Source organism: Eleutherodactylus coqui, chromosome 3 (genome assembly GCF_035609145.1).
Source record: "Eleutherodactylus coqui strain aEleCoq1 chromosome 3, aEleCoq1.hap1, whole genome shotgun sequence".
Taxonomy (NCBI): domain Eukaryota; kingdom Metazoa; phylum Chordata; class Amphibia; order Anura; family Eleutherodactylidae; genus Eleutherodactylus; species Eleutherodactylus coqui.
In genome coordinates this window covers 15,589,184-15,617,171 of record NC_089839.1, presented here as the reverse complement: position 1 = coordinate 15,617,171, position 27,988 = coordinate 15,589,184, and the positions used below count along the sequence as shown (strand labels likewise).

Here is a 27,988-nt window from a genome sequence, read left to right as displayed (position 1 = left end):
AGTGGGTCGTGAAGAAGAGTATGCCAAAGAACACGCTGGCAGGACGCAATCAAGTTGGATACATATATGCACATGGTAGAACTGAAAGAACGGTCAAGGATAGGAAAGCATGGAGAACGATGATCCATAAAGTGAGTGAAAGTCGGCCTCAACTGAACAGATAATCATCACCATCAGTGCAGAGCACAACTCTGGCCTAGACTGGATACAAATATATCAAAGGCTTAGTTGTGAGAAGTACTAGATCAGTCCCTGCTGCTAGATTTATGAATAATGAAGAGTGAACTTTTCATAAGTTCAGTTCAGGCATTTCGACAAATATAGGCAAAAGGTTTGGCTAGGTCTGAGTTAGTTTGAACATCACTAATACCCCTAAAACTGGCATATAACACCGTCTAAGAGCCATAAAAGCCTCGTATAATACTCTTATGTCACCTAGGAAAGTATCTAAGTACTTTTCAGCTGTTTTTAAAGTGTTAGAAGAAGAAAGAAGAAGAAGAAGGAAGAAGAAGAAGCAAGAAGAAGGAAGAAGAAAGAAGAAGAAAGAAGAAGGAAGAAGAAGAAGAAGCAAGAAGAAGGAAGAAGAAAGAAGAAGAAAGAAGAAGGAAGAAGAAGAAAGAAGAAGAAGAAAGAAGAAGAAGAAGGAAGAAGAAGAAGAAGGAAGAAGAAGAAGGAAGAAGAAGAAGAAGGAAGAAGAAGAAGGAAGAAGAAGAAGAAGGAAGAAGAAGAAGGAAGAAGAAGAAGGAAGAAGGAAGAAGAAGAAGGAAAAAGAAGGAAGAAGAAGAAGGAAAAAGAAGGAAGAAGAAGAAGGAAGAAGAAGAAGGAAAAAGAAGAAGGAAGGAGAAGAAGGTAGAGGCTGAAGAAGAAGGAGGAGGAAGGAAGAGGAAGAAAGAACAGAAGGGAATAAAAAGGAGGAAAAAGAAGGAGAGGTAAAAGGAGAAGAAAAAAAAGATGAAGAAGCCGTTTTAATGAGTTCAGCCAAAATCAACTGCCTGAGTTTCAGGTTTGCGCCAAACTGAACTTTTCGCAAAGTTCGACCCAAAAGAGGGTTCTACTGCTTCGGTTCACTCAACGCTACTTGTGAACAAGATTGTTCCTATTCCTGACAGCAAACAAAGATCTTGAAAATAGTGACAGATTGAAGCACAAAGTATATTATGCAGTGATCATGCAGCTTTATTTTTCTGACATGCGACAGGGACAGCGGCGGCATTGCCCGGAACTCTCCCTCATCCTTTACATTAAACTTTGAGCCTACAGTAGTCTTGCCATTGTTTGCCATCTGATGTTCTTGTGTGAATTGAGGTTGGGGGTGGGGGATACTATGACGCCGCTTTCCAGGAGAGCACAGGGATTTTGTATTGTATTCTGAATTAAGCCTTGATCTCTGCAGGCTGCTGATGAAGTGTGAGAGAATCATTGCACGCTGCCTGCATTTCCCTGACAGCTCCTACATACAAGATCCAGTCGTCGCCATGGCGATTGTATACAACACAGAAGATGGGGGGGGGGGGGGTGACACGGCCATCGCAATGATTGCCAAGGGGATAACCCCATCCGTGCTGGAGCGTCATGTCACCGAGAGGCACAGATCTAGATGATACTATTTAAAGATCTATACTGACTATAGGAGTCTTGCAGGGATATAATGTATATCAGGGTGTAATAAAACATGGTGATGATGCACAAGGAAACCTCTGATGTCTTCTGCACTGGTCGCCGACGTGTCTCCGTAGAATAATGCTCATGTATCCAGATAGATGTAAATATACTGATGTGCCAAAAGTCATGGGACAAGAACCCTTCTCGTGTAGGAGCCCCTCTAGCCTGGCAAAGTGCAGCAACTCAACGTGGCATAGATTCCATTCCAAGTGGATGTAAGATGTTTGGAGGGATGTTGAGCTGTCTGGATTGCCTCCACCAGTTCACAGTAATTGTAGGTGCAGGATCTTGGTGTGAATGGACCTCTCCACCACATCGCATAGATGCTCGATTGGGATCATGTCGGGTGAACCTGCAGGCCGCACCATTTATAGAACTCTCCAGAATCTTCCTCCAACCAATTCTAGACAACTTGGGCCCGATGGTATGGATCATTATCCTGCTGGAATATCCCATCATTATGGGGGTACATGAGGTCCATGAAGGGCTGCAAATGATCAAAAGCAGTGAAATGTAGTGGGAACAGGTCAATGATCTGTTTAGGCGGACCAGTGGACCCAACCCATGCCATGAGAACCCACTCCACTTCAGTATGGAACCATTATAGTGCCTTGTTGACAGCTGGGGTCCATGGCTTCATGGGGTCTACGCCACGCAAGAACTCTACCATCAGCCTGAAACATTGGTACTGTAACTCATCGGACCGCTTCACACATTGCCAGTCAGGCCCAGGTACAACCTCATGAGCCCAGGTGAGGCGCTGTGTCCAGTATCATGGTGATAACAGGTGGGTCTTCTGCTCCCGTAACCCGTGGAAGCTAAAGAACGCTGCGGGATATACATGTGGGGCCTCCTGCATGGCATATGAAGTATTCCTGGTACACAAGACATTGTGGATCGAGGGAGGATAAATGCCCCCAAAAAGTCAGAAATGGAACGTCCCATCCGTTTGGCGCCCGCAATCACGCCTCGTGATCCAACTCCAATTCACGTTGCCTTGCCATGAGCACACTGGTCAGTGTTCAATCTTACAAGATAACATCTCACAACTTATACCGGGCTCACACGAACGGGGCGGATTTCGCATGCAAATTTCCGCAGTGGAAGACCTACGATACATCGCGGAAAGTAATTGCGAATTGAAGATTGCGTATATGATCATTTTCCGCACGGATGTATGCAATGCACAGCGTATCGTTCGCACGGAAGAAAGATCTCTCTCTTCTTCAGCCGGTATTCCGGCTTTTCTGTCAATTTTCCTATGAAGTAGCGAGCGTTTCCGCCGCTCATATGCAATGTTAATTACGTATGGGCGACGCAACACTCTCATCCAGTGACTTCAATGAAGGCTGTCCGTGCAGAATCTGCGCTAAAATAGAGCGTGCTGCGATTTTTCTTCCCTTCACAGAATCCGCAATTCCTACATGCGCGTCTGAGCGAACTGGTAAAAGTTCATGCCTCTCAATGCCTGAGTACTACCGTGTATTGCGGAATCCGCAATTCAAATCCGCCTGTGTGAGCCTAGCCTTATACAGATGTGGGCATTCCCAATCCGACAGCTGAGGTTACGCCACTTCATAATCAATTTACATACTGCTATCCCAAGACTTTTGGCATGTTAGTGTATATCTTAATTTAAAAAGGGTGTGTAGACTATGGCAAAGAAATTTTTGAATTGTAATAAAAAAATTGAGCAATTTTGCAAAAAGTCTTGATTAAAAATCTACCATTTTATGTATATATTTCGCATGACGACCAATATCTCTTCATGGTAACAGACCACAAAGAAACCCGATACAGTCTGTTCCTGTTACTCCACACTCTCCAACTCCTAGTTTGGTATCCACAGGCGATTGGAGAGGCGACATAGGGAGTAAGATGCCTTTACGGCAGTAGAGTATCAGGGCAGATTCACCTGTTCCATTGTAGGCCAGTCTGAGCCTGGGGGAAGAAACAGGACTCAAAGGCTTTCTCTATAAGTGATCGGTGGGAGGGGGAATAGGACTCACAGACTTTCTCTATGAGCGGGTGGGGGAAGCATGACTCACAGACTTTCTCTATGAGCGGGTGGGGGAAGCATGACTCACAGACTTTCTCTATGAGCGGGTGGGGGAAGCATGACTCACAAGATTTCTCTATGAGTGGGCAGCGGAAGCAGGACTCACAGGCTTTCTCTATGAGCGGGTGGGGGAGTAGGACTCACAGGCTTTCTCTATGAGTGGGCAGCGAAAGCAGTACTCACAGGATTTCTCCATGAGTGGGCAGCGGAAGCAGGACTCACAGGCTTTCTCTATGAGCGGGTGGGGGAGTAGGACTCACAGGCTTTCTCTATAAGTGAGCGGTGGCGGGGGAGTAGGACTCACAGGCTATCTCTATGAGTGGGCAGCGAAAGCAGTACTCACAGGATTTTTCCATGAGTGAGCAGCAGAAGCAGGACTCACAGGCTCTCTCTATAAGCGGGTCGGGGAAGCCGGACTCACAGGCTTTCTCTATCAGTGGGCAGTGGAAGCAGGACTTACAGGCATTCTCGATAAGTGAGCGTGGGGGAGGGGAGTAGGACTCACAGGCTTTTTTCTATGAGCTGGTGGGGAAAGCAGGACTCACAGGCTTTCTCTATGAGTGGGCAGCGGAAGCAGGACTCACAGGCTCTCTCTATAAGTGAGCGGTCAGGGGAAGCAGGACTCACAGGCTTTCTCTATAAGTGAGCGGTCAGGGGAAGCAGGACTCACAGGCTCTCTCTATAAGTGAGTGGTCGGGGGAAGCAGGACTCACAGGCTTTCTCTATGACTGGGCAGCAGAAGCAGGACTCACAGGCTTTCTCTATGACTGCGCAGCAGAAGCAGGACGCACAGGCTTTCTCTATGAGTGGGCATCGGAAGCAGGACTCACAGGCTTTCTCTATGAGCGGGTGGGAGAAGCAGGACTCACAGGCTTTCTCTATGAGTGGGCAGCGGAAGCAGAACTCACAGGCTTTCTCTATAAGTGAGCGGTCGGGGAAGCAGGACTCACAGGCTTTCTCTATGAGTGAGCAGTTGGGGGGGGGGAGTAGGACTCACAGGTTTTCTTTATAAGTGAGCGGTGGGGGGGGGAGTAGTACTCACAGGCTTTCTCTATGAGTGAGCCATTGGCAGGTGTTGGGGGGGCATCGGCTTTCTAGAAGAGTCCTGGCAGCGATTTAACGGCTGTTTACATAGAAAATTATATATCCCTGAGCTCAGCATCCCTTTTTTTTTATCCTACACAGCCCTCACATATATCAGGTTTAATAGATCCACCTTAAGGTGAAGTAGACGGGTGTACAAGGACAGCCGTCAGAACCAGTACAACTAGGTTGCAAAAGTAGGAAATTAATATTCTCTGGCAAGAACACAAAAAGTTCCTTGTTGGCCTACTTATAACCTGTGCTCAACCATAATACTGTATTGTTATGCTACTGGTTGTAAAACGGGATGTCTGACAGAGGACCTTTATGGCATGTCAAGCGGATTTACCATAAAAGTCCTTCATCGGAAACCCCCTTTCCACTATCCACCGGGGAAAATGTAAGTTCTGTTCTTGCTGAAGTGGCTAAAAACTTTTTGCTATTTTGCACGGATCGTTCTAGTGAACGGGACAAAAGTGCAATACCAGCAATAACCTATGGAAAGAAGTGGCGCTGTGTCATTTTTACAGAAATTCTCTGACAAAAAGTTGTATCCAGTGACGCTGAAATGGCGATGTTCCGTCTGACAGCTTTGAGGAAACAATCGGATGAGTTTTATAAAAACATATTAACAAAAACCGTGTTCCGTGGAGACTTTCTGCATGATTTATAACTAGAGATGAGCGAACGTGCTCGGCCCCGCCCCTTTTTCGCCCGAATACCGCGAGTTTCGAGTACTTCCGTACTCGGGCGAAAAAATTCGGGGGGCGCCGTGGCGGCGCGGGGGGTTGCAGCGGGGAGTGGGGGGGGGAGGGAGAGAGAGAGGGCTCCCCCCTGTTCCCCGCTGCTCCCCCCCGCACCGCACCGCCTCTCCCCGCCCCCCGGCGCCCCCCGAATCTTTACGCGCGAGTACTGAAGTACTCGAAAATGGTGGTACTCGGGTGCGTAAGTACTCATTACGAGTACGTTCGCTCATCTCTATTTATAACGGGTCGGGACGATCCTTATTCTCTACCTCTCCTCCCGCCAAAAGTCCCATTAGAGACATTTTTTTACCTGTCACATGTAATGTAAAATCTAAGCCTGTGACCTGGAGACCGAGCCATCTTTAATGAAGGCCTATCACAGTTTCTCATTCTCATCTGATATTTTCCATCCCGTGCAAAAAGCTACCCCTCCCCCCACCTGCCCCTCTCCGCCACCAGGGCCTAGAAGTCCTGTGTTTTCACTAGGCCTCAGTGACATTAGCTTTAGGCTATGCTCATATGCAGCGTTAAAACATGATTGCCAACTGTCTTGGAAAGTTCAGGGTGCCGGACCGTACTACTTGCTTTATCCACGGCTTGTCTCATCCTCCTCCCGGCTCTGTCTCCTGCCCTCCAGAGGGAGGAGTCAGAGCCGGGAGGAGGATGATTCACCTGAAGATTCCACATGGTGGGTTGAGGAAAGGAAGCCGACAATACGGCAAGTAGTGGAGTCAGAGAGAGACTGGTGGGGCACAAAGGGGGCACCATAAGCTAACAGGGGTACAAAGGGAACACTATTACGCAACAATGACCTAAAGGGGGTGCTTTTACCAAAAAGGGGCACAAAGTGAATACTTTTATGTAATAAGGGCACAAAGTGGGTGCTATTACCTTGTGAAGGTATTATTAGCTAATGACACAAAGTTGCCACTATGAACTTACAGGGGCACAAAGTGGGCACTCTTACCTAATGGGACTACAAAAGTAGCTATATAACTAAATAGAGTCACAAAATGGGCAATATAATGTAATGGGGGCACAGAGTGGGTACTATTACTTAACAGGGCACAAAAGTTGGCACTGCACATACAGAGGCACAAAGTGCGCACTATTACATAATGGGGCCACAAAAAGGACTATATAACCGAATGGAGTCACAAATGGGCACTATTACCCAATTGGGGGCACAAAGGGGGCTCTATTATCTTATGGGGGTCTCATTTACTATTAATGGTGTATTTTAATCGTGCAATTTTGGGCACACATTTTAAAAACAAAGCCAGAAATTGGCGTAAACAGATTGATAAGTGTGAGGCTGGCGCTGCCCCTGTTAAGCCCCATTTACACGGGACTGTCGGGCAAACGATGCCCGACCCTCGTCCCCACATGTACTCGCTCCCGTGTTGTTGCACAGGAGCGAGTATCGTTGGCTCGCAGCGGGGCGGCTGGATGAGATTTCACTTCTCGCTCTCCCCCGTTGCGATGCGATTTTACCATTGGAAAGTCCTATTGACTTTCGCTTTAAAAAATTGCGAGTTTTTATCGCGCAATTTTATCGCGGGCGGCAGGGATGCTATGTGAGATTATTCTAAAAGAGAAAGCATTGCTGACGCCCAAAAACCACGGAAACAAAGACGCGATTTCAGCATGAGTTTCTCGCAGCAAAATCGCTAACGCCCGTGTGAAACTATGATTTGATCCGTTTTTTTTAACTATGTTGACACCACTTATCATCTCCCCAGTGGCCCAAGAGAGAGCATACTGATATTAAACATGGTCTCTCCCCTCCCCCCATTCTATATGACAGAATGATGTAACAGTGTGAACAAGGGAACGAATTTCTGCCGGTCACGTGCCTACAAAGGCACGATGACGTCACCGCCCTCCACAGGTTTCCCCTCAGAACAGCTGAGGACGGCACAATGGGCGCGGCCTGGAGGCCGGTGGGCGTGGTCTCTAGCGCACGCGCACATCCTCCTCCTGAGCGGCCGCGTCTCTCTTGTTGTTAGAGCGGCGCGTTACGTCACGTGGTCGGGGGCGCGCGCACACAGTCCGTTCTCTCTCTGGCTCGCTGTCCCTGTGTCTCCTGTCCGCGCATGCGCGCTGCGGGTCGCTGCACAGACGGGCGGTCGCAGCAGCGGCGGCGGCTGTGAGGAGAACGCTGCACCGAGGAGGAGCCGTACTGCTGCGATTCTTCTCCTCCGTCTGTATTACCCTGTACGGAATAACTGGTGGACACCCCCGCTAACCGTGCTCGGATGCCACTCCCTGTCTGCGCTCCGGTAACCGGGGAGAGGAGAACCTCCATTCACTAGCGCCGAGGAAGAGGAGGAGAGAGGACACCATGAGGTGAGACAGTGCCGGATTACAAGGCAGGAATGGAGCCCCCGGGTGTATCTCATTCATTTCTCCTCGGGGGATGGGGGTGATTGACAGCTCTGCATAGGAGTACTACAACCCCCAGCATCTCCTCCTGCACCCGCACACTGGTGCATTGCCCCCCACATCATGCCCTTGTCCCTAAGGAATGGCAGGACCACCGCCGAGGACTGTAGCGCCAGCCTGCAACTTTTACTTGCATGGTCTGCTGTGTGTAATGGGGGCTCCTGGCATTGCACTGCTGCCCCCTTACCCGGGTTACCCAACAGCTCCAGCGGGCGTGCAGTATAATTTAGCATGTTCCTTCAGGCACAAACTTCGTACAGTTGGCGCTTGCATAGCACTTGGCCCGCTGCCCCTTGCCCATTGTATTCAGTGTACATCCAATGGGCACTGCCACCATGGTTTGGCACCAACTTGAACCCCTTAAAGGGTTGTTCCATTGCATTACCCCGTTCATATGTTGTTAGTACATTTGGCCATTATGGAGGGGGGGTGCCACGACGCAGCACTCCAAGTGCCACTAATCACGCTGCCCTCCTGCATCCTCTCGCCGGCCCCCTTTAAGACTAGACCTGCTTGGACCTTGCCCCGGGTGGCACAATAGGTTGGTGATGATGGCTGTTGCAGCCATGGTTGCCCTCTGTAGGTAGCAGCGGACGTGTGGAACCTGAAAGTTGTGTCCTGTCTGTGGCAGCACCGCGGCTGGCATATAGTGCCAGCATCCTTGGCATTTGTACTCTGCCACCTTCCTGCTTGCTTTAGGTTGCCCCTCTGCCTGGCACATTGCTGCACCCCCTGGTGTTTGGGGGACCCCTCACAACTATGAGCTATTGTCTAGAAGTGTGGTATATCTGTGCCCCCCGGCCTATATATATATACACACACACACACATTACATCCTCCCTATAGCGCTGCTTGCATATACCTTGTGTCTCGGGCAAGATGTTCTATCTTATCCTACCTAGAGCCGCCTCCCTGTATATACACTGTATCTCCAGCCTTATATACATAATGTCTTGCCTATATACCTTGTAACCCGCCTTTAGCATTCTCTTCTGAATACACATTGTATCCCCGGCCTGTGTGTGTATATATATATATTACACTAATTGTCAGTAACCTTCCCTAGAAGGAATGAAAATATGACACACACACTCGTCGGATGGAATGAAACTTTCTCTGTGATTGTAACGCTGATATAGGGGTTACAATATCAGAGCAAAAGGGTCATTCATTGTGGAGAACCGACCCCTTGTAGGGAGGCTCTAGTACCCTGTTGTACTGCCTCTAGCTTGGATACAAGATGTGATACAGGTGGGCATGGAGGCTCTAGTACCCTGTTGTACCGCCTCTAGCTTGGATACAAGATGTGATACAGGTGGGCATGGAGGCTCTAGTACCCTGTTGTACCGCCTCTAGCTTGGATACAAGATGTGATACGGGGTGCATGGAGGCTCTAGTACCCTGTTGTACCGCCTCTAGCTTGGATACAAGATGTGATACGGACGGGCATGGAGGCTCTAGTACCCTGTTGTACCGCCTCTAGCTTGGATACAAGATGTGATACGGGGAGCATGGAGGCTCTAGTACCCTGTTGTACCGCCTCTAGCTTGGATACAAGATGTGATACGGACGGGCATGGAGGCGCTAGTACCCTGTTGTACTGCCTCTAGCTTGGATACAAGATGTGATACGTGGAGCATGGAGGCTCTAGTAGTACCCTGTTGTACCGCCTCTAGCTTGGATACAAGATGTGATACGGACGGGCATGGAGGCTCTAGTACCCTGTTGTACCGCCTCTAGCTTGGATACAAGATGTGATACGGGGAGCATGGAGGCTCTAGTACCCTGTTGTACCGCCTCTAGCTTGGATACAAGATGTGATACGGGGAGCATGGAGGCTCTAGTACCCTGTTGTACCGCCTCTAGCTTGGATACAAGATGTGATACGGACGGGCATGGAGGCTCTAGTACCCTGTTGTACCGCCTCTAGCTTGGATACAAGATGTGATACGGACGGGCATGGAGGCTCTAGTACCCTGTTGTACCGCCTCTAGCTTGGATACAAGATGTGATACGGACGGGCATGGAGGCTCTAGTACCCTGTTGTACCCCCTCTAGCTTGGATACAAGATGTGATCCAGCCAGGCATGGAAGCTCTAGTACCCTGTTGTACCGCCTGTAGCTTGGATACAAGATGTGATACTGATGGTCATGGAGTGGGTACTTTTAACGGGGCACAACAGTTGGCACTATGAACATACAGAGACACAAAGTGGGCACTATTACCTAATGGGGCCACAAAAGGAGCTATATAACCAAATGGAGTCACAAATGGGGTCGTCGTCAGCGCCCAAACTGAACCTGGATTAATCGCTGAAGACAATCCTGTTCCCCTCCGTAGCGTCCAGTTTCATTGTTCACAACACCACTGCAAACGGAGGTGACTGTCAGAGGCCGTAGATGTAATGGGGGCCGTGAAACCAAATGTCCTTCAGCCAAGCGCCTGGAAATGGTTCCGACAGACACTGGGGTATAACAATGGCGCCCCCTGTCTCTGGATGGTGCACAACAAAACGGTTGGACCTGCTGGTGCTTGTTGGACGATAAGACGCTCCTCTCTACTGGTGGTCTTTCAGGGGTCCTGAGCCCGGTCACCTTGTGTGCCCCCATCCACTGGTCCCAACACCTCCTACCAGTCTTCTCAGAACGGCCCGGTGGGGGACAATTCATCAATATGACCATCCAGCTTCTCCTATCCCAATAATGCGCCCCCCTCTGGTAACGGGGTGACATCTCTCTCTGTGTCAGAGACGTCTAGTGGTCAACAAGCACTACAAGCGGAAGAAGAGGTCACTACACACAAGGAGCCTCCGAGAGCCTCTTATAGGCCAAGGGGGCAACCACTTTTAGGGCCTCCGGTGACAAGACCGTCCATCTAATCACCACAACTCTCATCATCTACAGATCTGCCTGGGATGGAACTGCAGGACAATTTTTGGTGTGTGTGTGTGTTTAAACAATGACTGTATTCTCTCCAGCTTTGTATCCTTGGCCTTGGTACATATGGTATCCAGCCTATAGCACTCTCTATATACTTGTTGTCACCTGCCCATTGCTCCCTGTATACACATTATATCCTGTCTCTAGCTCCCCCTGTATACACAAGATAACGCACCTCCTATAGAGTTTACAGCTTGAATCCAGGAAAAAGCCCTTCATTCCCATTGTTTTTCTCCCAGCCCATTACTATTGGTCCGGCCACTTACCCCTCGGCCTGGAGAGTGTGATTGTGTGCTGTACCTTGTCACATGTCCTTATCCTGCAGAGAGGAAGGTTTGCAACAATGTAACAAACAAAGGAAAACAAATACAGAACTGATACAAAGTAATAAGCTTCTGCCCCATAGATGTCAGTAGGAAAGTCCTGGGAGCGCTGCCTCCTGGGAGTAGTCCTGCCCTGGTGATATATATATCATCACTGCAGCGTCTGGAGGGTCTCGGCGGCCCCCAGGAAACATATGTCGGTGTTTTCTATATGCAGGGTAATAATTGACTCATACAGTGTGTGGAATTTGCTCTCAATGGATGAGACAGCTGTGCTCCGGCCCCCCCCTCCTCCGGTCGCTCTCCAGTTTTTGCAATGGGGAATGCGTTATTCATGTTTCGCACACAGGTTTATGACGGGTGACCCGCACACCCTCACCTGGCAGGTGTATTAACCCCTTTCCTGCTGCAATGTGCATAGAAGGGGGGATTATATTCTGCATATGTGACTGAGGGGGTAACACCGGGGATCCCCCTGCCTTTCATCATCTATAGCTACACAAATGGTGGCTTCCTTGCCTTCCGTTGTTAGCTGCGTACCGTGCGGGTTCTGTGTGATCAGATTGTGATGCTGTCGCAAGCATCTCCAAGCAGGAATCCCCAGTCTGCTCCTCGCTTTGCATTAGTGACTGCAGCATTCGCCTGCCGTATGCAGTCCTCAGTGCTGCTATTTATTGAAGGCTTCGTCCTTCTGCTGCTGGGCTCTGCATATATTTGCAGTCTCTCGGTGCGTGCTACCCATCGGGCGGCTGGTCAGTAATCGCCATGCGTTGTCACCACGCAGGTGTCTAGGACAGAAGTGAGGGCTTTTTTTTTTTTTGGTGATCCTCTTGTTTGTTGCATTGCAGTATACGTTGCCCTCTGTGAGATCAATACCCTGTCAGATCGTGTAATCCTGCCGCTCGTCTGCCGTTCAGGTGATTCCTGCTGTAGTACAGAAGGGCAGCGGATACAAGGTTTTGTGTCTCCTAATGTAACACTATCTGCCAACCTGCCAGGCCTGTAAGGTTAAACAATCGGGCAAAACTAAACTGCCTGACTGGCGCACCCGGGCGGAGGATGTGGCAACATGCGGCTGCTGTGCCCGTTGCATGTTAAAAATGAATGAGCTGCAGATGCCTTGAAAAGGTAACGCCGTATTCACGTGGCCGATATATTGTGGCGTGGGTTTTGTGTGCTGTTAGAAAACGCAATCCTAGGCAGACGGACGCAATTTGTCCGCGTGAAATCACACGCAGAAAACAAATCGCGGCATGTTCTATTTCTGTGCGGGTCTCGCAGAGGTCCGCACAGAAATGTCACTCCTGATCCGCTCTGCGCCAGCACATCAGGGAGCCGCGGGAGCAGGGGAGACCCGCACTGGTCCCTGCAGGCGGCCTTACAGTGAGTGTATTTACGTTTCTTCTCTTGTAGTGAGAAGTAGAAAAATCGCGGAATATTCTATTGATTTTTGGGGGGGGGCAGTATCGTCCATTCTTTTCTATGGGAGCCCGCCTGCAGATGGGTTTTTTAATTTTTAATTTTTCCCGTAGAAATAACATACGATTTTTCATGTGCGTGAAAAAACGCCTTGCATCACCAAACGCTTCTCAATAGCAGGTTAAGGCCTCCCTTACACAGGCGTCTGCAGAAACACTGCATTTACTGTGGATTCAGCTGCGTCGTCATGTATTTTTGACAACATTTGGGCCGCCTGCAGACGGGCGGAAATTCCGATGCGGGATTTCCCACGGAATTTCCACCCTTGGAAGCTGCCATAGGATTGCGTTAGCAAACGCGATTCTAGGCAAACGGCTGCGGTTTGTCCGCAGCACGCTCTATTTCTGTGCGGGGCTCGCAGAGCCCTGCGCAGAAACGTCAATCACCGGCTCCGGTGTGCGCATTAAAGATCCGGAGCTGTGGGGCGCGGGTGAGTACGCGCTGCTCTCTGCAGGCGCTCGGGTCGGGTCCCGTGGCAAGAATTCTCGCTGCTGGATCTGACCCGGCCGTCTGCAGGCGGCCTTTGGCTGTGTTTTTAGCACAGCTAAAAATGCAAAATGCAGTCAAGGATGCTGGGGAAAAAAATCGATACTCACCTAGCTGGCGCTGTCCGCTCCCTGCCACTGCTCTCCGGAGCTCCTGGCACTTGTCATCGCCAACAAAGGATCTTTTGCTAATGATGAGGTTTGAAGACTCCGCCTCCAGCAAGAGATTGCTCTGATTGGCTGAGCCCGCTGAGTGGCAGCAGGCTCAGCCATTTATTGAACGGCTGTGATTGGTTCAGGAGTGCTGGCTATGCCAATCGGAGCTGGCGCTCCATGCACCAATCCGAGCAATCTCTCGCTGGGAGGCAAGGATTTTAATCCCCATCACTAGCAATAGATGCTTTGTCGGCTTGACAAGTGCCCGGCGGCCTGCACTGAGCTTCGGAGAACAGCGGCGGGCACCCTGACGGCGCCAGCTAGGTGAGTGTTCCTTATTTTTTTTTTTTAGGTGGTGGAGCTAGTGCTTGTGTTTAGCGCTGCCAAAAACGTGGTACCAAGTTGTGCCACGTCTTTATCAGCGCTGAAACCGCTGCCTATTCCTTTCAATGGGTGATGTAGCGCTGAAAACGGCCAAAGATACAGCATGCATCGCTATTGAAGCGCAGCGCTTTGACGCTTCTGTGAGCAGCCCCACTTAAGTGAATGGGAGTGTTTTACAGAGTTTAGCGCTAATCTGTGTGACAGAAGCCTAACTTCCCACTGGCAGGCGTCATATCCCGCTCCCCACCATGTGAGTTCTCGAGCGTGCGGGGTGTTCATGTCAAAACAGCTTCGCATCACTTCGGGGAAGAAGCTAAATCGCCGCAGCGGAGGATTGCAGAGTTTCTCCCATTGTTTTCAATTGGAAGACCTCACATTGCGTGCATCTAGCACATGGCGCGACGTTGCTGCCGGCCCCATTGATAACCATGGGCAGTGCGATGGCGCACACAAGATAGAACGTTTCGCCATTGTTTCCTGCATCGCGGTGCCATGTGGGAAAGCGTCGCTAATGTGTATGACCCTATTCAAAAGAATGGGGTTCATAGTTGTGCATCTTGCAACCCACAAGTCTCGTGAAACTTTCTGTCCAGTGTGAAGGCGGCCTCATAGTGCATTTACACGGGCGAGGGCGATATTGGGACGAGAAATTCGGACCAATATTGCACTTGCAAACCTGGGATTTTTGTATGTAAGGCATTGTGTTCGAGAAACTTGCACCGCACTCGTATTGCTGCACTTGCAATTTTCACGCGCGTGAAAGTTGACCAGTGTTCTATATGGAAGCAAAAACACATCACACTCGCATTTGATTTGTTTTTACTTCATCGACCACCCCGTGCGAATGTACCCTAAACCGTATTTACACGGCTGATAGCGAGTTGCGCCCCGAGATACTCTGGTGCAGTTCTCAGCACATGGACGCCCCGTCTGTGCGAACTGCGAGCCGCCGCACGTTTACAATCCTTTTCTTGCACAAAAATAGGTCTTGCTTCAGTTTCTCCGTCTCGCACTATCGGTGCAAAAGAAGAAATGACCGTGGAACCAACAGTTATTACAGCGTGCGAGTTCTGCGCATGTACAAATAGTCTCCTCACTCGCCGTCTAGGTGTTTTCCCTAAGGAGAAAAGATACTTCTGTGCATCACACACCTTCCAAACCCTCCCTGTCTTTATCCTCTCGTACGTCGTCACGTGATGTTCATCATGAACCAATTGTTGGCATGTGCCATTCATGCACAGATGCCTACTGCGGCCAGTGAGTGGTGACCGTGTGTGACCGCTGCAGGCACTTCCGAGATCGAATAGGCGACACTGAACCTTGGAGGTCATTGGAAATGTAAGGATGTCCTCTTTCTTATTTTCCTCTTTCCTCAGCCCCCAAAATCTCAGAATACCTCTTAAAAACATCTTGAGTTATAGTCCATAGCCGTGTTCACGATTCTGCAGAGCTGAAGTCTCCCAGCATTCCCTGCTCGTACAGCGTCTGCACAGATTGTTAGCATAGGCAGCATACAATCATCTGGTATAAAATGTGCTCCCCCCTTAGGACTTGGCTAAGCAATGATGGAGGGGGGGGGATCTCACATCAAAATTTCTGATAGTTTCTAGTAACAACCAACAGAAAAGTGAGTGCAGCTCTGGAGGATAAGGCTGGGTTCACACAGGGCGGAATGCTGCTGGAAATCCCACGGTTATGCCGCAGTAAAAAAAAAGCGAGATTTCCGCCGGAAAAATGCAGCTTCAAAACCCGCGGCATCTAGAGAGGAGCGCGGCCGCAACGGGAAAAATACATAGACTTGCAGCGGCCGGGGAATCCGCAGCGCCGGCTTCTGTCGGCTTTGGTGCAATGGATTGGCTGTCCCACATGATGAGATTTTTGACAAATCACGTCCACATGGCTGGCTAATCCTGGGATTGGCAACCGCAGCAAAATGCCGCACTGAATTTATGCGTCAAATCTGCCCTGTGTGAACCCAACATAATACAAGATGTAACTCAGGATCAGTACAGGATATGTAATGTATGTACACAGTGACTCCACCAGCAGAATAGTGAGTGCAGCTCTGGAGTATAATACAGGATGTAACTCAGGATCAGTACAGGATATGTAATGTATGTACACAGTGACTCCACCAGCAGAATAGTGAGTGCAGCTCTGGAGTATAATACAGGATGTAACTCAGGATCAGTACAGGATAAGTAATGTATGTACACAGTGACTCCACCAGCAGAATAGTGAGTGCAGCTCTGGAGTATAATACATGATGTAACTCAGGATCAGTACAGGATAAGTAATGTATGTACACAGTGACTCCACCAGCAGAATAGTGAGTGCAGCTCTGGGGTATAATACAGGATGGAACTCAGGATCAGTACAGGATAAGTAATCTATGTACACAGTGACTCCACCAGCAGAATAGTGAGTGCAGCTCTGGAGTATAATACAGGATGTAACTCAGGATCAGTACAGGATAAGTAATATATGTAGGCATATTCTACGTGTGAACTCTCTAGTAGTGTTCAAGGGTATAAATAAGTGCCCCCTCCCCATCTTGGATCACCAAATCAAGCATTCTTCTCCCTAGTTAGACCGGGTTATGGTGGGACAGGATCTCTGTCCGTTACTATGGGGACGCCAGTAAGTAGGTCAGCAGAGTAGAGACCGGTCATCTACTGAGCAAAAATGCATCTAGATTTGACACCTCTGAGTGTCCGGCGTGTCGTGTATTCTCCCCTGTGGGGGTAACGAGCGCTTCTAGAGCTGTTTTTTTTTTGTGTGGGGGCTAGGCAGCAGGATGTGACCCTCCTTTCCTGATCTACGGAACTCTTCACTGAAAGAGTTTGTCCCTATGTGTCAGGATAGCAAAGTCTTCTGTCATGTGACTTCAGTGAAAAGTTTGCCTTCGGTCTCGCCATTGTTTACTTCTAACGCTTCCATCATCCAAGTTTCTGTTGACATTTGGCTGAATGCTTTTTGCATGGATTGCAGACGCTTTGCTCGCTCGCACCCACGAGCTTCATTGTGTGGCATGTCCGAGAGTTTGGTTATAAAGGCTCCGGGCCTGTACCGCGCCATTGTTGTGTTTAGCTTCGGGCAGTATCTTTTACCATTTAGTCTTAGTTTGGGATTGTGTAACTATCGTCCTGCATTTAGCGCCGCGGTACGATTATCACATTCCTCTCCTGTCGTACATTGAAGATCGACATTAGAACGCCTTGATGGATCCCTCCGACCTATACATGGGCGCAGATTGGCACGTCACCCTTGGGGTGCAGTCACATGGGCGAGTTCAATATTGGTCTGAGACACATAGGCCGATACCGCACTTGTAGACCTGCGATCGGTCAGATATTGCGTGAGAGAATCCCCCTTAGACTTCCAACTAAAAAAAATTGGACTCTGCTTCTATACAGCAAATGAAGCTAAACCAATGTATATCCTCCAGGATGAGGCCCGAAGCGCCCCTTTTGGCCTATATGTGAATAGCGGTCCTATGGATACTATTGACATATAGACTGGAGCTTTCCTGGCATTTGCAGTGTGACCCCATCCAAGGGGACGCTCAGATGCCAAAATCGGACATGGATTTCAATGAATAACTGCTGCAGAAATCTCCCTCTCTTCCCCCCACTCGCCCACGGCGCTCCCCGAATCTTTTCGCCCGAGTACGGAAGTACTCGAAAATCGCGGTGCTCGGGCGAAAAGGGGCGTGGTCGAGTAGGTTCGCTCATCTCTACACAGGAGCGATTATGGCGCTGTGAATGGAGGTGGAGCCGGCCACCCGCCTCCATCCACTGTAAACAGGCCGTCATAGATGACCTCTTTACCCGCGCCGATCCGTCGTTCAGTTTTTGTGCTTGTCAAAACTGAAGGATAACCACACAAATTGTTTGTCATGCAGTTACTGGCGGCATTTACACCGGACGATAATCGTTAAGATCTGCAAGACTCTGACCAATTCGGCCCGTGTGAAAGAAGGATCCTATGGGTCTGTTCACATTCGTGCTGTGTGACGGATTGTTGGATTTGTTGAACACTAACAGTAACTGATGGACCCTCATTGACTTATGCTGCTCCATTCTGCTACTCTAAAGCAACAGAATCTATTAGGCTTGCAAGGCTGCGGTCACATGGAGTTTTCCAGCATAGATTTCAATGGAAAGCTGTGATTGAAATGTGTTTCTAACCTCATTTGCCTCATTCAGTGGGTACTAATCCTTGTGCGGTAAACGCAATGCACAATCTGTGCCAAGTGACTCGTCACTTCTTTGTTTATCGCAACACGGAAAGGTCTTTGGATTTCACCATTTGATGCAGATCCACGTGAAATCCATGGCATCCAGCTGCGATGCCCAACAGCCGCACAAATTACCGGCAGGTTCAGTACTATCATGGACACAACATGTGGCATGGTAACCGGATCTATAAGCTATCCCTATTACGAGTCAAGCAAAAGCATGGACAGGAAGTGTTGTCAGGGGGTCTTGGCAGTAGTGCGGCCTCTGCTGGATGACCACAAGATGGAATGATCCCCATCCTTTCCTATGCACCTACATGACGACTTGCAGTTGTATGCCTTTTCCAAATCCATCAAGGATCGTGAAGAGGGAACAACTGACTTCATGAATATTTGAGGCTCACGCATTTTATAGGAACGTCTTTTTTTAGTGGTGGTGAGCGCAGCACTTTGTGTCCCCCGGGACGTGGAGGACGGAGCAGCTGTGCCTTATGAATGAGCATTAGGACTATGATGACATCTTTTTGTCTTTGGTCATCGCGACTTAAATCCTAAGACTACAGCTGTTGTCATTCTATGCTGCGGAGCTGCGTGCCGACAGGTGGAGGAGGCTTTATGACTCCTTCCTGTCTGCCCCTTCATAGGTCCTTAAGACCCTTTTGTCTTTGCAGGGTGGGGGATGGTGCTTTCACAGAGCCGTTCACTTCCAAGATGCCTTCACTTCTATCTCCTATCTGAGTTTATGCTGTATAATTGTCCCCAACCAGTGCTTGTAGGTGAAGTGATCAGCGGCGCCTGGGGCGGCATGTGAACTGCTCTATCGTTACTTAAGTCAGTGACGCCCTAGTGAGGAAGGTAGGGATTGTTGCTCTGTGACCTCCACCACTTTTAAGAAGCCGCCGATCACGATTCGTCCCGTGTGTCACCCCTCCGTTAGCGTACGTTCACTCCTAACGAAAAATGGCGCAGATTTTCTCCAGTGGAAAATCTGCACCAAAATACACACCGCTGGCACGGATTTTAGTGCTGATCCGCAGTAAACCTCACGCCTTCTATTGGAAGGGTGGAATCGGCTGTGGATCTACGCCATTGGTTGGAGTCAACCACTCAGGACCCCGGCCAATCAACTGTTTGGAAGCCCGCTGTAAAACACGGTATGGAGTGGAAGTAGATCTTACGCCTGCAGGTGCAGCTCCCGATTAAAAAAAAAATAAAAAAAAAAATATATATATATATATATATATATATATATATATATATATATATATATATAGGGGTGCGCCCGCTCCCAATCTGTACCCTGTGTTTTTCTGATGACGGCGGGCGCCCAAACAGCTGATGGGTCCTGAGTGGAGTATCCCAACCGATAGCAACTGAATCTACCCGAAGTAATATGTAAAACGTCAGGACATCCTGCGCCCACGTAGGCCCGGCACCCGCCTGCTGGATATTATATTGGGGGTTATCTCACCAAAGATATTTGGCCCCCTCTACAGTAGGGGTCCCCAACTCCAGTCCTCAGGGACCGCCAGCAGGTCATGTTTTCAGGATTTCCTCAGTGTTGCACAGGTGATATAATTATTGTCGGCGCCTCAGACATTGCCACAGGTGTTCTTACTATAGGAGATCCTGAAAATATGACCTGTTGGTGGTCCCTGAGGACTGGAGTTGGGGGCCCCTGCTCTACAAAATAGGAGATAATTGTTCGGCTGTAGTTCCAGGGATGCGGGGAGCGGCGCACGCGAGTGCCCCGGGGATGCGGGGAGCGGCGCACGCGAGTGCCCCGGGGATGCGGGGAGCGGCGCACGCGAGTGCCCCGGGGATGCGGGGAGCGGCGCACGCGAGTGCCCCGGGGATGCGGGGAGCGGCGCACGCGAGTGCCCCGGGGATGCGGGGAGCGGCGCACGCGAGTGCCCCGGGGGTGCGGCGAGCGGCGCACGCGAGTGCCCCGGGGGTGCGGCGAGCGGCGCACGCGAGTGCCCCGGGGGTGCGGCGAGCGGCGCATGCGTGATCAACGTTCCATTCACTCCTATGGGACTGGCGGAGATTAATGTGCTCAGCAGCCTCCGTCCCGTACAAATGGATGGAGTGGAGGAGGAGGGGGGCGGGGGCACACATGGGCACCGCTGCCAAATTCTCATATGGCATTTAAGGGCACAGTTTTCACGCTCATTGGGCATCCCAGTAATCAGCCCCCACTGATCAGTTCTGTCCTGTGTCCAGTGGTTAGGGAGTAAATGTCTTTGGTTAAACCCCTTTAAGGAGCCGTACAATATGTTTCGGTGTACTCCATGTTTTTCAATCTCCCAGGAGCCGGAGCCAGCAGTCGGATCTCCGCAGTGAGTCTATCTGACAGATGGGCTCAGCGGGGAAAATCGCGGCAATTCGCAGCATGCTGCAATTTGCCGGCCGCGAGCGGAGAATCGCTATGAAAATACGCCCGTGGACAGGCAGCCTGCAGTGTTAAAAAAAAACCAAAAAACTTATCGAAATGCATGTTTTTCTAAGATTGCAGTCAAAAAAACGAGTGAAAGCGGACGGCTGTATGTTACTATACGCTTAATCTATGCGTTTCACTTGTGATCAGGAGATAAGTTTTGAACTACAAAACTTTATTTAGGAAAAAAACACTTTACAGTGAAAAACACGTTGTTCGTATAAAAAACGGCTGAAAATGGTTACCATGTTTACGGTTTTCTAAAACCTACACGTTTGCTTAAAATGCATATTTTTCTTTTTTTTTTCATGTACATTTTACGTATGCAAGAAAGTTACATGAAAGTGGGAGTGTGGACGGCCCCTTCAAAAGAAATGTGGCAATAGTACCACAGTCACTAGCAAAGGCCAACCCCTGCTGGTGGGACCCCTGCATTCTGTGGGCAAACCAGACAGTATGTGTTCAATTTCCTTACAGCACCCCCAGAGGGAAAGCTAGGAATTACAGTGTAGACATCAATGGCTTGTCTGTGTAACGGTACTGCACGGGCTCCCCAGGGAGAGATGGTCCTTATAACTGCCAGGTAAGAGATGAGGACCCCGAACCGAGGACCCCTTCTGTTAACTCCGAATTCATGGATGGGGTATATGGCAATGGATGTTCTTGCCTGGACAGCGGTGCGAGATGGGGCAGATCCCCTTGCTCAGTGGTCAATCCCCTTGCTCAGTGGTCAAATGGGTCAAACTGCTGTAGTGGTAAGACTGCCCATAGCAACCAATCACAGAGCAGCTTTCATTTAACCACAGCAGTTTTAGAAATGAAAGCTGCGCTCTGATTGGTTGCTAGGGGCGACGAGGACCGTTTGGCTGTTAGGCACTTGCGGTCATTGAGGCCCTGCGTGTTTACCTTATTACCTGAGAGGATTGATTTTTTTACAGGATTTCAAAGGAATAGTCCTGTACTCACAGGTAGCCGTATTCGGCGCGGGGGATTCGCCATCGCAGTAACTGTAAACTCCAGTAACCCACGCAGCTTTAAATATTCATAAGGCAGCGCTGTTAACAAATGGCCTCTTATCTTCGTATCAGGCCGCGATGAAGGATCCAATGTCCGTGTTTAAGGTGTGCGGCCAATTAGATCATCTACACCGCGAATGACGTCTGTAAATCGGTGCAAAGAGGAGGAGTCAGCCAATCAGATTGTCCAGCCGGGTCTCAACGCAGATCATAGGATTGGATCACGTAAAAAAATTTTTTTTATGATTTTTGATGCTGATCTAGTTCTGTTTAAAGCATAGGGGTTTTATATATATTTTTTTTTGCAAAAGCCCCAATTTTTTGTATACTGGCTTCCTCAGTAATTTCCTATAGACTTTAATGCAACCTGTGGCCGTCCTGAAAACGTCAGTCTACTCTGTGTGAGCCCTGAGGGCGGCCGCGGGGGTCAGCTGCTTGCTCCGCGGACCTTTGTCGGACAGCTGATGACTGCCGGCGGTTGCTGCGGCCAGCTGCCTACTTCATGTAGTGGTATATGGCGCCCCTTCTGTCAGGTCTGCTCTCTAATGGGGGCACGGATGGGAGTTTGGCTCTAAACACATTAGAGGGTAAGAAGAACCATTTGCTTCATTATTATATATTGATTTGGTGCAAATTTAGCTCGTTGGTGACCTGAATCACAAAATCCCGTGACAAGTTTTCCGTGGGTCAGTTTTAGTGTGAAACCACATTAGATGGCAAAATCCAGCGATCGGAGCGACTTCCAACGAGGCCGGTCATCGGTGCGGGACTAGCAGAGGCCTAGATTTCACTGCCAACCGTCTAAGGTTTTCTCGTGTAACGGTGTGGAGAGTATACCGCGAATGGCGTGATCAAGGAAAACATCCAGCTAAAGGGATCCTATGGCTGGAAACTACTTATCACTGAAAGGGGTCAGAGGAGGATGTCAGGAATCGTTGTGACCAACAGGCTGCACAGTCAGCTGAATACAAGGCTGGAGCTCCAACTAACGTGTCCGAACGCACAACTCGCCGTTCCTCCGCACGGACGAGCTATTAACGGCAGACGACCAGTTCCAGCGCCATTGTGTCTGAGAGACAGAAAGACGAGTCCAGCGGGCAAAAGAGCGCAAAACTTGTATCACTGAGCAGTGAAAAGACATCTCCTGGTCAGATGGATGCAGATTCCTGTTGCCCGCTGCCGATGCACAGAATCTACATCATGAGGAGTTGCTGCAGTTCTGAAGGCCAAATTAGAACCAGCGAGTTGTTGGTGGGGGTCTCTAATGAAGAGCCCATTCGGTGCCCGTCTCCATACGAGGTCCCTTCTATAAGAACCAGCGCTCCTTCCTGCCAACCGCTGCTCTGCGCCCGCGACCGCCCAAAACCCCTAGACAGGCACTCTTTATTCTGCAGAAGCCTCTGGTTTGGCTGACGGGAGCTGATTTGCATACCCAGGGAGCATTGCCTGAAAGCCGTCTTATAAATGCTGGGTCTCTATGAGGACCTCTATACCCCGACAGTCCAATTCAAACTGGAGAACCCATTGGTTCCAACGATGCCGCTATAATCCGGCCGTATTCCGTAATGTAAATGTTCAGCACCAGAAGCCTCTCATGGGGCCTCATTCACACGGGGCGTTCTCTGTTCGCACTCAGTCCGGGCGGCGCCGACCCATTGAATTAAGTTTGTTATATTTAGACTTGTTTTTTTTTCTTTGCGAACCAATGTTGTACGTAAAAGGAAAAAAAATACAAAGTTGTGGCGCGTCTTATTTTGGTACATATTTGCGGATGTAAATTGCGCATGGGTCTGCGGCGGGGGAGAGACAAAAAAACAGCGCGTGGATGCGCGCACGAGAAAATCGCAGCGTGTGCTATTCTGCCACATAATGCGTGCGTCCAGCCCCCATTGAACACCATGCATGTGAAGACATTCCCCCCCCCCCCCCCATTCATTTACGTGGGTGACTTGGTGCGTGACGTACATGCTGAAACCCCGAAAATGGAAGATGCTGCGCGCAAAATGTGCGGCGTAAGAATGCTAGTGGGAGACGCTTCATTGAAATGCATGGAGCTTTCAGTGCTGCGCGGTGTGTAATGCGTGGTTACCGCCCGTGTGCCAGTGGCCTAAGGATTCGGTCTTCGCGGGCGTCCCCTTTAAGTATAGAGCATAACCTATATTTAGCTAAACATCATCTCTTTAATGCTAATGATTGGCGCTGCTGCCAGCTTTAGTGAGTCGTGTCAGTAGACGCCAGGAATCAGCGCTGCGCCTACATCACTTCTGTAGAACTTGATTCAGAGCTGGGCACAAAACTCTCCTTGGCATATGGGCCGCGATGGCCGTCCTCCCGGCCGCTGATGGAGATGCTTAATTTTAGCTGAGGCGCAATAGCCAGTAAGACGGCAATTTTCATGCAATGGTTGGAGTCTGTATGGTCTAGGCACATCATAGCCATATACATGACGGTACATGCCACGGCGCCCTGCGTACGGGCTCCGGACGGCACATGCCACGCCCCCCCCCTCGTTAGCACTGTAACTTCTGAAGCCAGCTGTCGAGTCAAAATCTGCAACAATGCTGCAAATTCTGACTGTTTTGGAAGCAGAATTTCTGTTGCGCACATTCTGCAGCGTTTCAACGCACCCTTAAAGGGTCTGATCGCTGGGGGTCCGACCACTGATATCGCTAACAATCCTGAGGTCTGCACAACCCGAGGTCTCCATGTGATTGGAGCCGCAATGTTCACTTCCATTGGATGGAGGGATATGGCTGCGTAATGCTGTAGGGATCGCTAGAGACCCTCAGTGATCATTTACCCCAATCCCATGGCCAGTGGATACTTGCCTGTTATAGGAAAACCCTTGTAAGTTTCCCCAGACTGATGAATAGCCGGGGCGCCACCGTGCCAGAACAAAAGCAAACTAGAAGCCCTTCAGTTTTGGGACCCCAGTGGTCGTGAAGTGAATGGCGTATCCTAGCGCTATGCCGGCACTTCATAAGGTGGGAACACCGCTTTAATAGTTGAAGAAAATTTTTAATGACCTAAGGCGAAACTAATTGCTGCGCTTGACGGCACTGCCGAAAAAGGATCCCAGCGTGAAGAGTTAATGGGGTACCTTGCAATAAAGTAATCTTTTTGCTACAATAACTCACCAGAAATGGGATATGGCGAAGGCATTGGAACTGCCCATGGCCTAGACAGAACCTACTGTGGGTCCGTAGACTTCTGTCTTCATACGGAGACCCTCAAAGATTTCTTTTACCGCATAGACCACCTTTGACGTGTCCCACCATAGTTGGTATGAGCATTGATTGTATAGGTAAGTACAGCAGAGGATGGAGGCTCCCTACAGTCGTACGGGCCGGCATATGTCGTGTATAAGGCCATGTGGGTCCAGCGTCTTCCACTTGTGTTCTCTGACTCTTCCTTCCAACATATCAACTGGTCTACAAGGAATCTGCAACCTCCAAGGATCTTCGGAGTCATCCGTGAAGTTTTGCTTCCCGTCCTCCTGCTGTTCGCACAAAGGATCTGGCGCCATGCGGTCGGGGACCTGCGTCACCCCAGCTGTTTACTCATTCGGAGGCGGTAGATGAGAAATACTTAAGACTTCTGTGTCCTGGAGGATGACGCTATGCTGGTAATTCTCACCTGTGTGTCGGCCTTCACACATTGCAAACCCCACAGCACTTATTTCACAAGTCCTCAACTTGAAGGTGACTTGTATCCACTCCGGCTGGGTGGAAGGGGCCAACGCAAGTGCTTGTCTGTTTCAGGGTGTCCCATTCTTTGGAGGTGGCAACTCTGAGGAACTTGGAGCCCCTCGGTAAAGGGGGGATATGTTAACACGCTAAACCTACATTGGCCGATTCCATGCGGACCGGCGTATGCTTTCAATGGAGCTCATCTGGTTGTAGATATCCCAACACGTCCTTTTTGGTCATGACATGGGTATTCATTCCATGTGCGGTGAAGTCGGGCGGTAAAGATTGACGCCCAGGTCCATTCAAATGAACGAGACACGTAATTGACGTGGATTCCGCGTCCAATCCGCAACAAATTTGGCAGTGTGAACACGGCCTCATGGTGCTGCTGGACCAAGAATGGTGCTTAACGCAGACTGCGTATCGATAGTCTAAACGATGCTGTGATTGGCCGGTGCTCATGTGAGTAGTGCTGGCCAGTCAGACCAGCGGGTAGCGTTTTAGACTACCAATGTTCCGTGTGCATCAAGTAGTCGGAGAAGCGGGGTGGCCATCTTGCTTTGTCCAGGACTGGGGGGGTTGAACCAAGGATGTGTTGCGTCGGAGATTCAGGCTAAAAGTCATTTTCAGCAAGAAAAACAAAGTAATCTTGTAGATCTAGCTTGTAATGGCTTGATGTAATGGCGAGCTTTCATACCTACTCGGGGGGCTTCAGGCTTATAGAGCCGAAGACGCATACATTATATATATATGAAAAGGCACCGACATGGTGTGATTAATTTGCACTTAAAACAATACCAGAACAGGATGGCCAGAGAAGGGAATACTTAATTAGTTCACTGATAAGGATGTGAAAGTTTTATGGTCTCTGAGTTTGTGTTAAAGGGGTTGTCCTGCGAAACAAAGTTGGGGTATACACTTCTGTATGGCCATATTAATGCACTTTGTAATGTACATCGTGCATTAATTATGAGCCATACAGAAGTTATTCACTTACCTGCTCCGTTGCTGGCGTCCTCGTCTCCATGGTGCCGTCTAATTTTCAGCGTCTAATCGCGCGATTAGACGCGCTTGCGCAGTCCGGTCTTCTCCGTGTTGAATGGGGCCGCTCGTGCTGGAGAGCGGCTCCTCGTAGCTCCGCCCCGTCACGTGTGCCGATTCCAGCCAATCAGGAGGCTGGAATCGGCAATGGAACGCACAGAGCCCACGGTGCACCATGGGAGAAGACCTGCGGTCCACCGTGGGTGAAGATCCCGGCGGCCATCTTCGCAAGGTAAGTAAGAAGTCACCGGAGCGCGGGGATTCGGGTAAGTACTATGCGGTTTGTTTTTTTTAAACCCCTGCATCGGGTTTGTCTCGCGCCGAACGGGGGGGCTATTGAAAAAAAAACAAAACCGTTTCGGCGCGGGACAACCCCTTTAAGACCCATTTAGACACAACGATAATCGCTCAAAAGATGTCGCTCAAGCGACTTTTGAGCGATCATTATTGTGTCATTTACAGCACAAGATGATCGCTCAAGATGACCGATCACCATGTGCTGCCAGCAGAGGATGCAGAAGACAAGCGGGGTGTCCCTGCTTGTCTTCTGCTTATAGCTGTTCTCCGCTCCGAGTGCCCGGCTGTTATACAGCCGAGCGCTGGGAGCGGAGGATGCAGAAGACAAGCGGGGTGGCCTCACTTGACTTCTGCATCCAGATGTTTTCTGCACTGAGCGCCTGGCTGTTATACAGCCGAGCGCTCCGTGCCAGGTATAGAGAACAGTGCTCAATCGCTCTGTTCTTCATACCCAGCCAGTTATCAGGGAGCAAGATACAGCTGAAACAATGGTATCAGCTGTATCCTGCTGTGAATCCATGATCAGGCTCATTGTCAGCCTTATCTGAAAGACAACTATGAGCGATGGGAGAACGAAAACTGCAGGATGTCCGTGCAGCTACACACAACCATTATCGCTCAAAAGACGGCTTTTGAGCGAATGTTGAGCAATAACCGTTGTCTTAATGGGCCTTTAGAGGGCCACCAGGCCATGGTGTTATCTCTGCTACAGATTACTCGTTCTCCAACGATGCATGAACCCACTTCCAATGTTTGTTCCGGTCTCGAACACAACGGTGTTAAAGATGGTTATAAACTTGTACTCTCAAATTCTTCTATGACGCTGAGATTTGAGGTTGCCTTTTAGTCTAGTGACTTTCATATGTTCTATGTTGTGTCCGTAGCTAGGAAAATGCGCGGCCGCAGGATGAGATCTCGCTTTCAGTTTCTGTCCTGTTTCCCCAATGTGAAGCCCCCCAACAGGACATTTACTGCAGCGGGTCAGGCACACCATATCAGAAGTGTGGACCATGTGAATGTCCCGGGATCTTGTAGTCGTGCGGTGTGTTGGCGGTCCGTATCCTGTCCGCGGTCCGTACATGTCAGCAGGTCTTGCAGCTCCTTACACTGCAGGGACTCGGGCTATACTCGTGCAGTTGAGAAAGCCTTGCGAGTTCTGTCATTTTTGCCCCATGTATTAACCCATTATTTCTAATGTTTTTTTTCTTTCTCTAGAATGGAAAAAAAAATGAAGCGGGTCGTATTTTTGTACAATTCACATGCGGGAATATACGGAGTGTTGCACAACATACGGTCGCATCCGTGTGCTGTGCGATGCGAACTGTAGCGCAGAATCTCAGGCGCAACTCGCTATAGACCCTGTAAATACGTCTTCAGAGCGCCCGTTGCTAATTCTATCAAACTTAGTGGGAAGAATAGCGCTGCTCGCATCCGGGCGTTGCCCAATAGATGCGATGTATAATGATCGGGACCACCAGCACCTGTTGGGTCTGGCACTGGGGGGCT

General features: G+C 49.6%; 1 protein-coding gene across 6 annotated transcripts in view; it reads left to right on the top strand.

Annotated features, from left to right (window-relative positions):
• Positions 1 to 7,616: 7,616 nt before the first annotated feature.
• The window catches only part of ENAH (ENAH actin regulator), an 80,254-nt gene continuing 59,882 nt past the window's right edge, over positions 7,617 to 27,988 (top strand). The window contains exon 1 of one of the 6 annotated variants that reach the window (XM_066595162.1): positions 7,617 to 7,899. In XM_066595162.1, coding sequence (XP_066451259.1) covers positions 7,895 to 7,899 — 5 coding nt within the window. In that variant the 5' untranslated portion in view covers positions 7,617 to 7,894. The remainder of the gene's footprint in view (positions 7,900 to 27,988) is intronic. The other 5 variants (XM_066595163.1, XM_066595164.1, XM_066595167.1 and 2 more) reach the window with 5 other exon arrangements.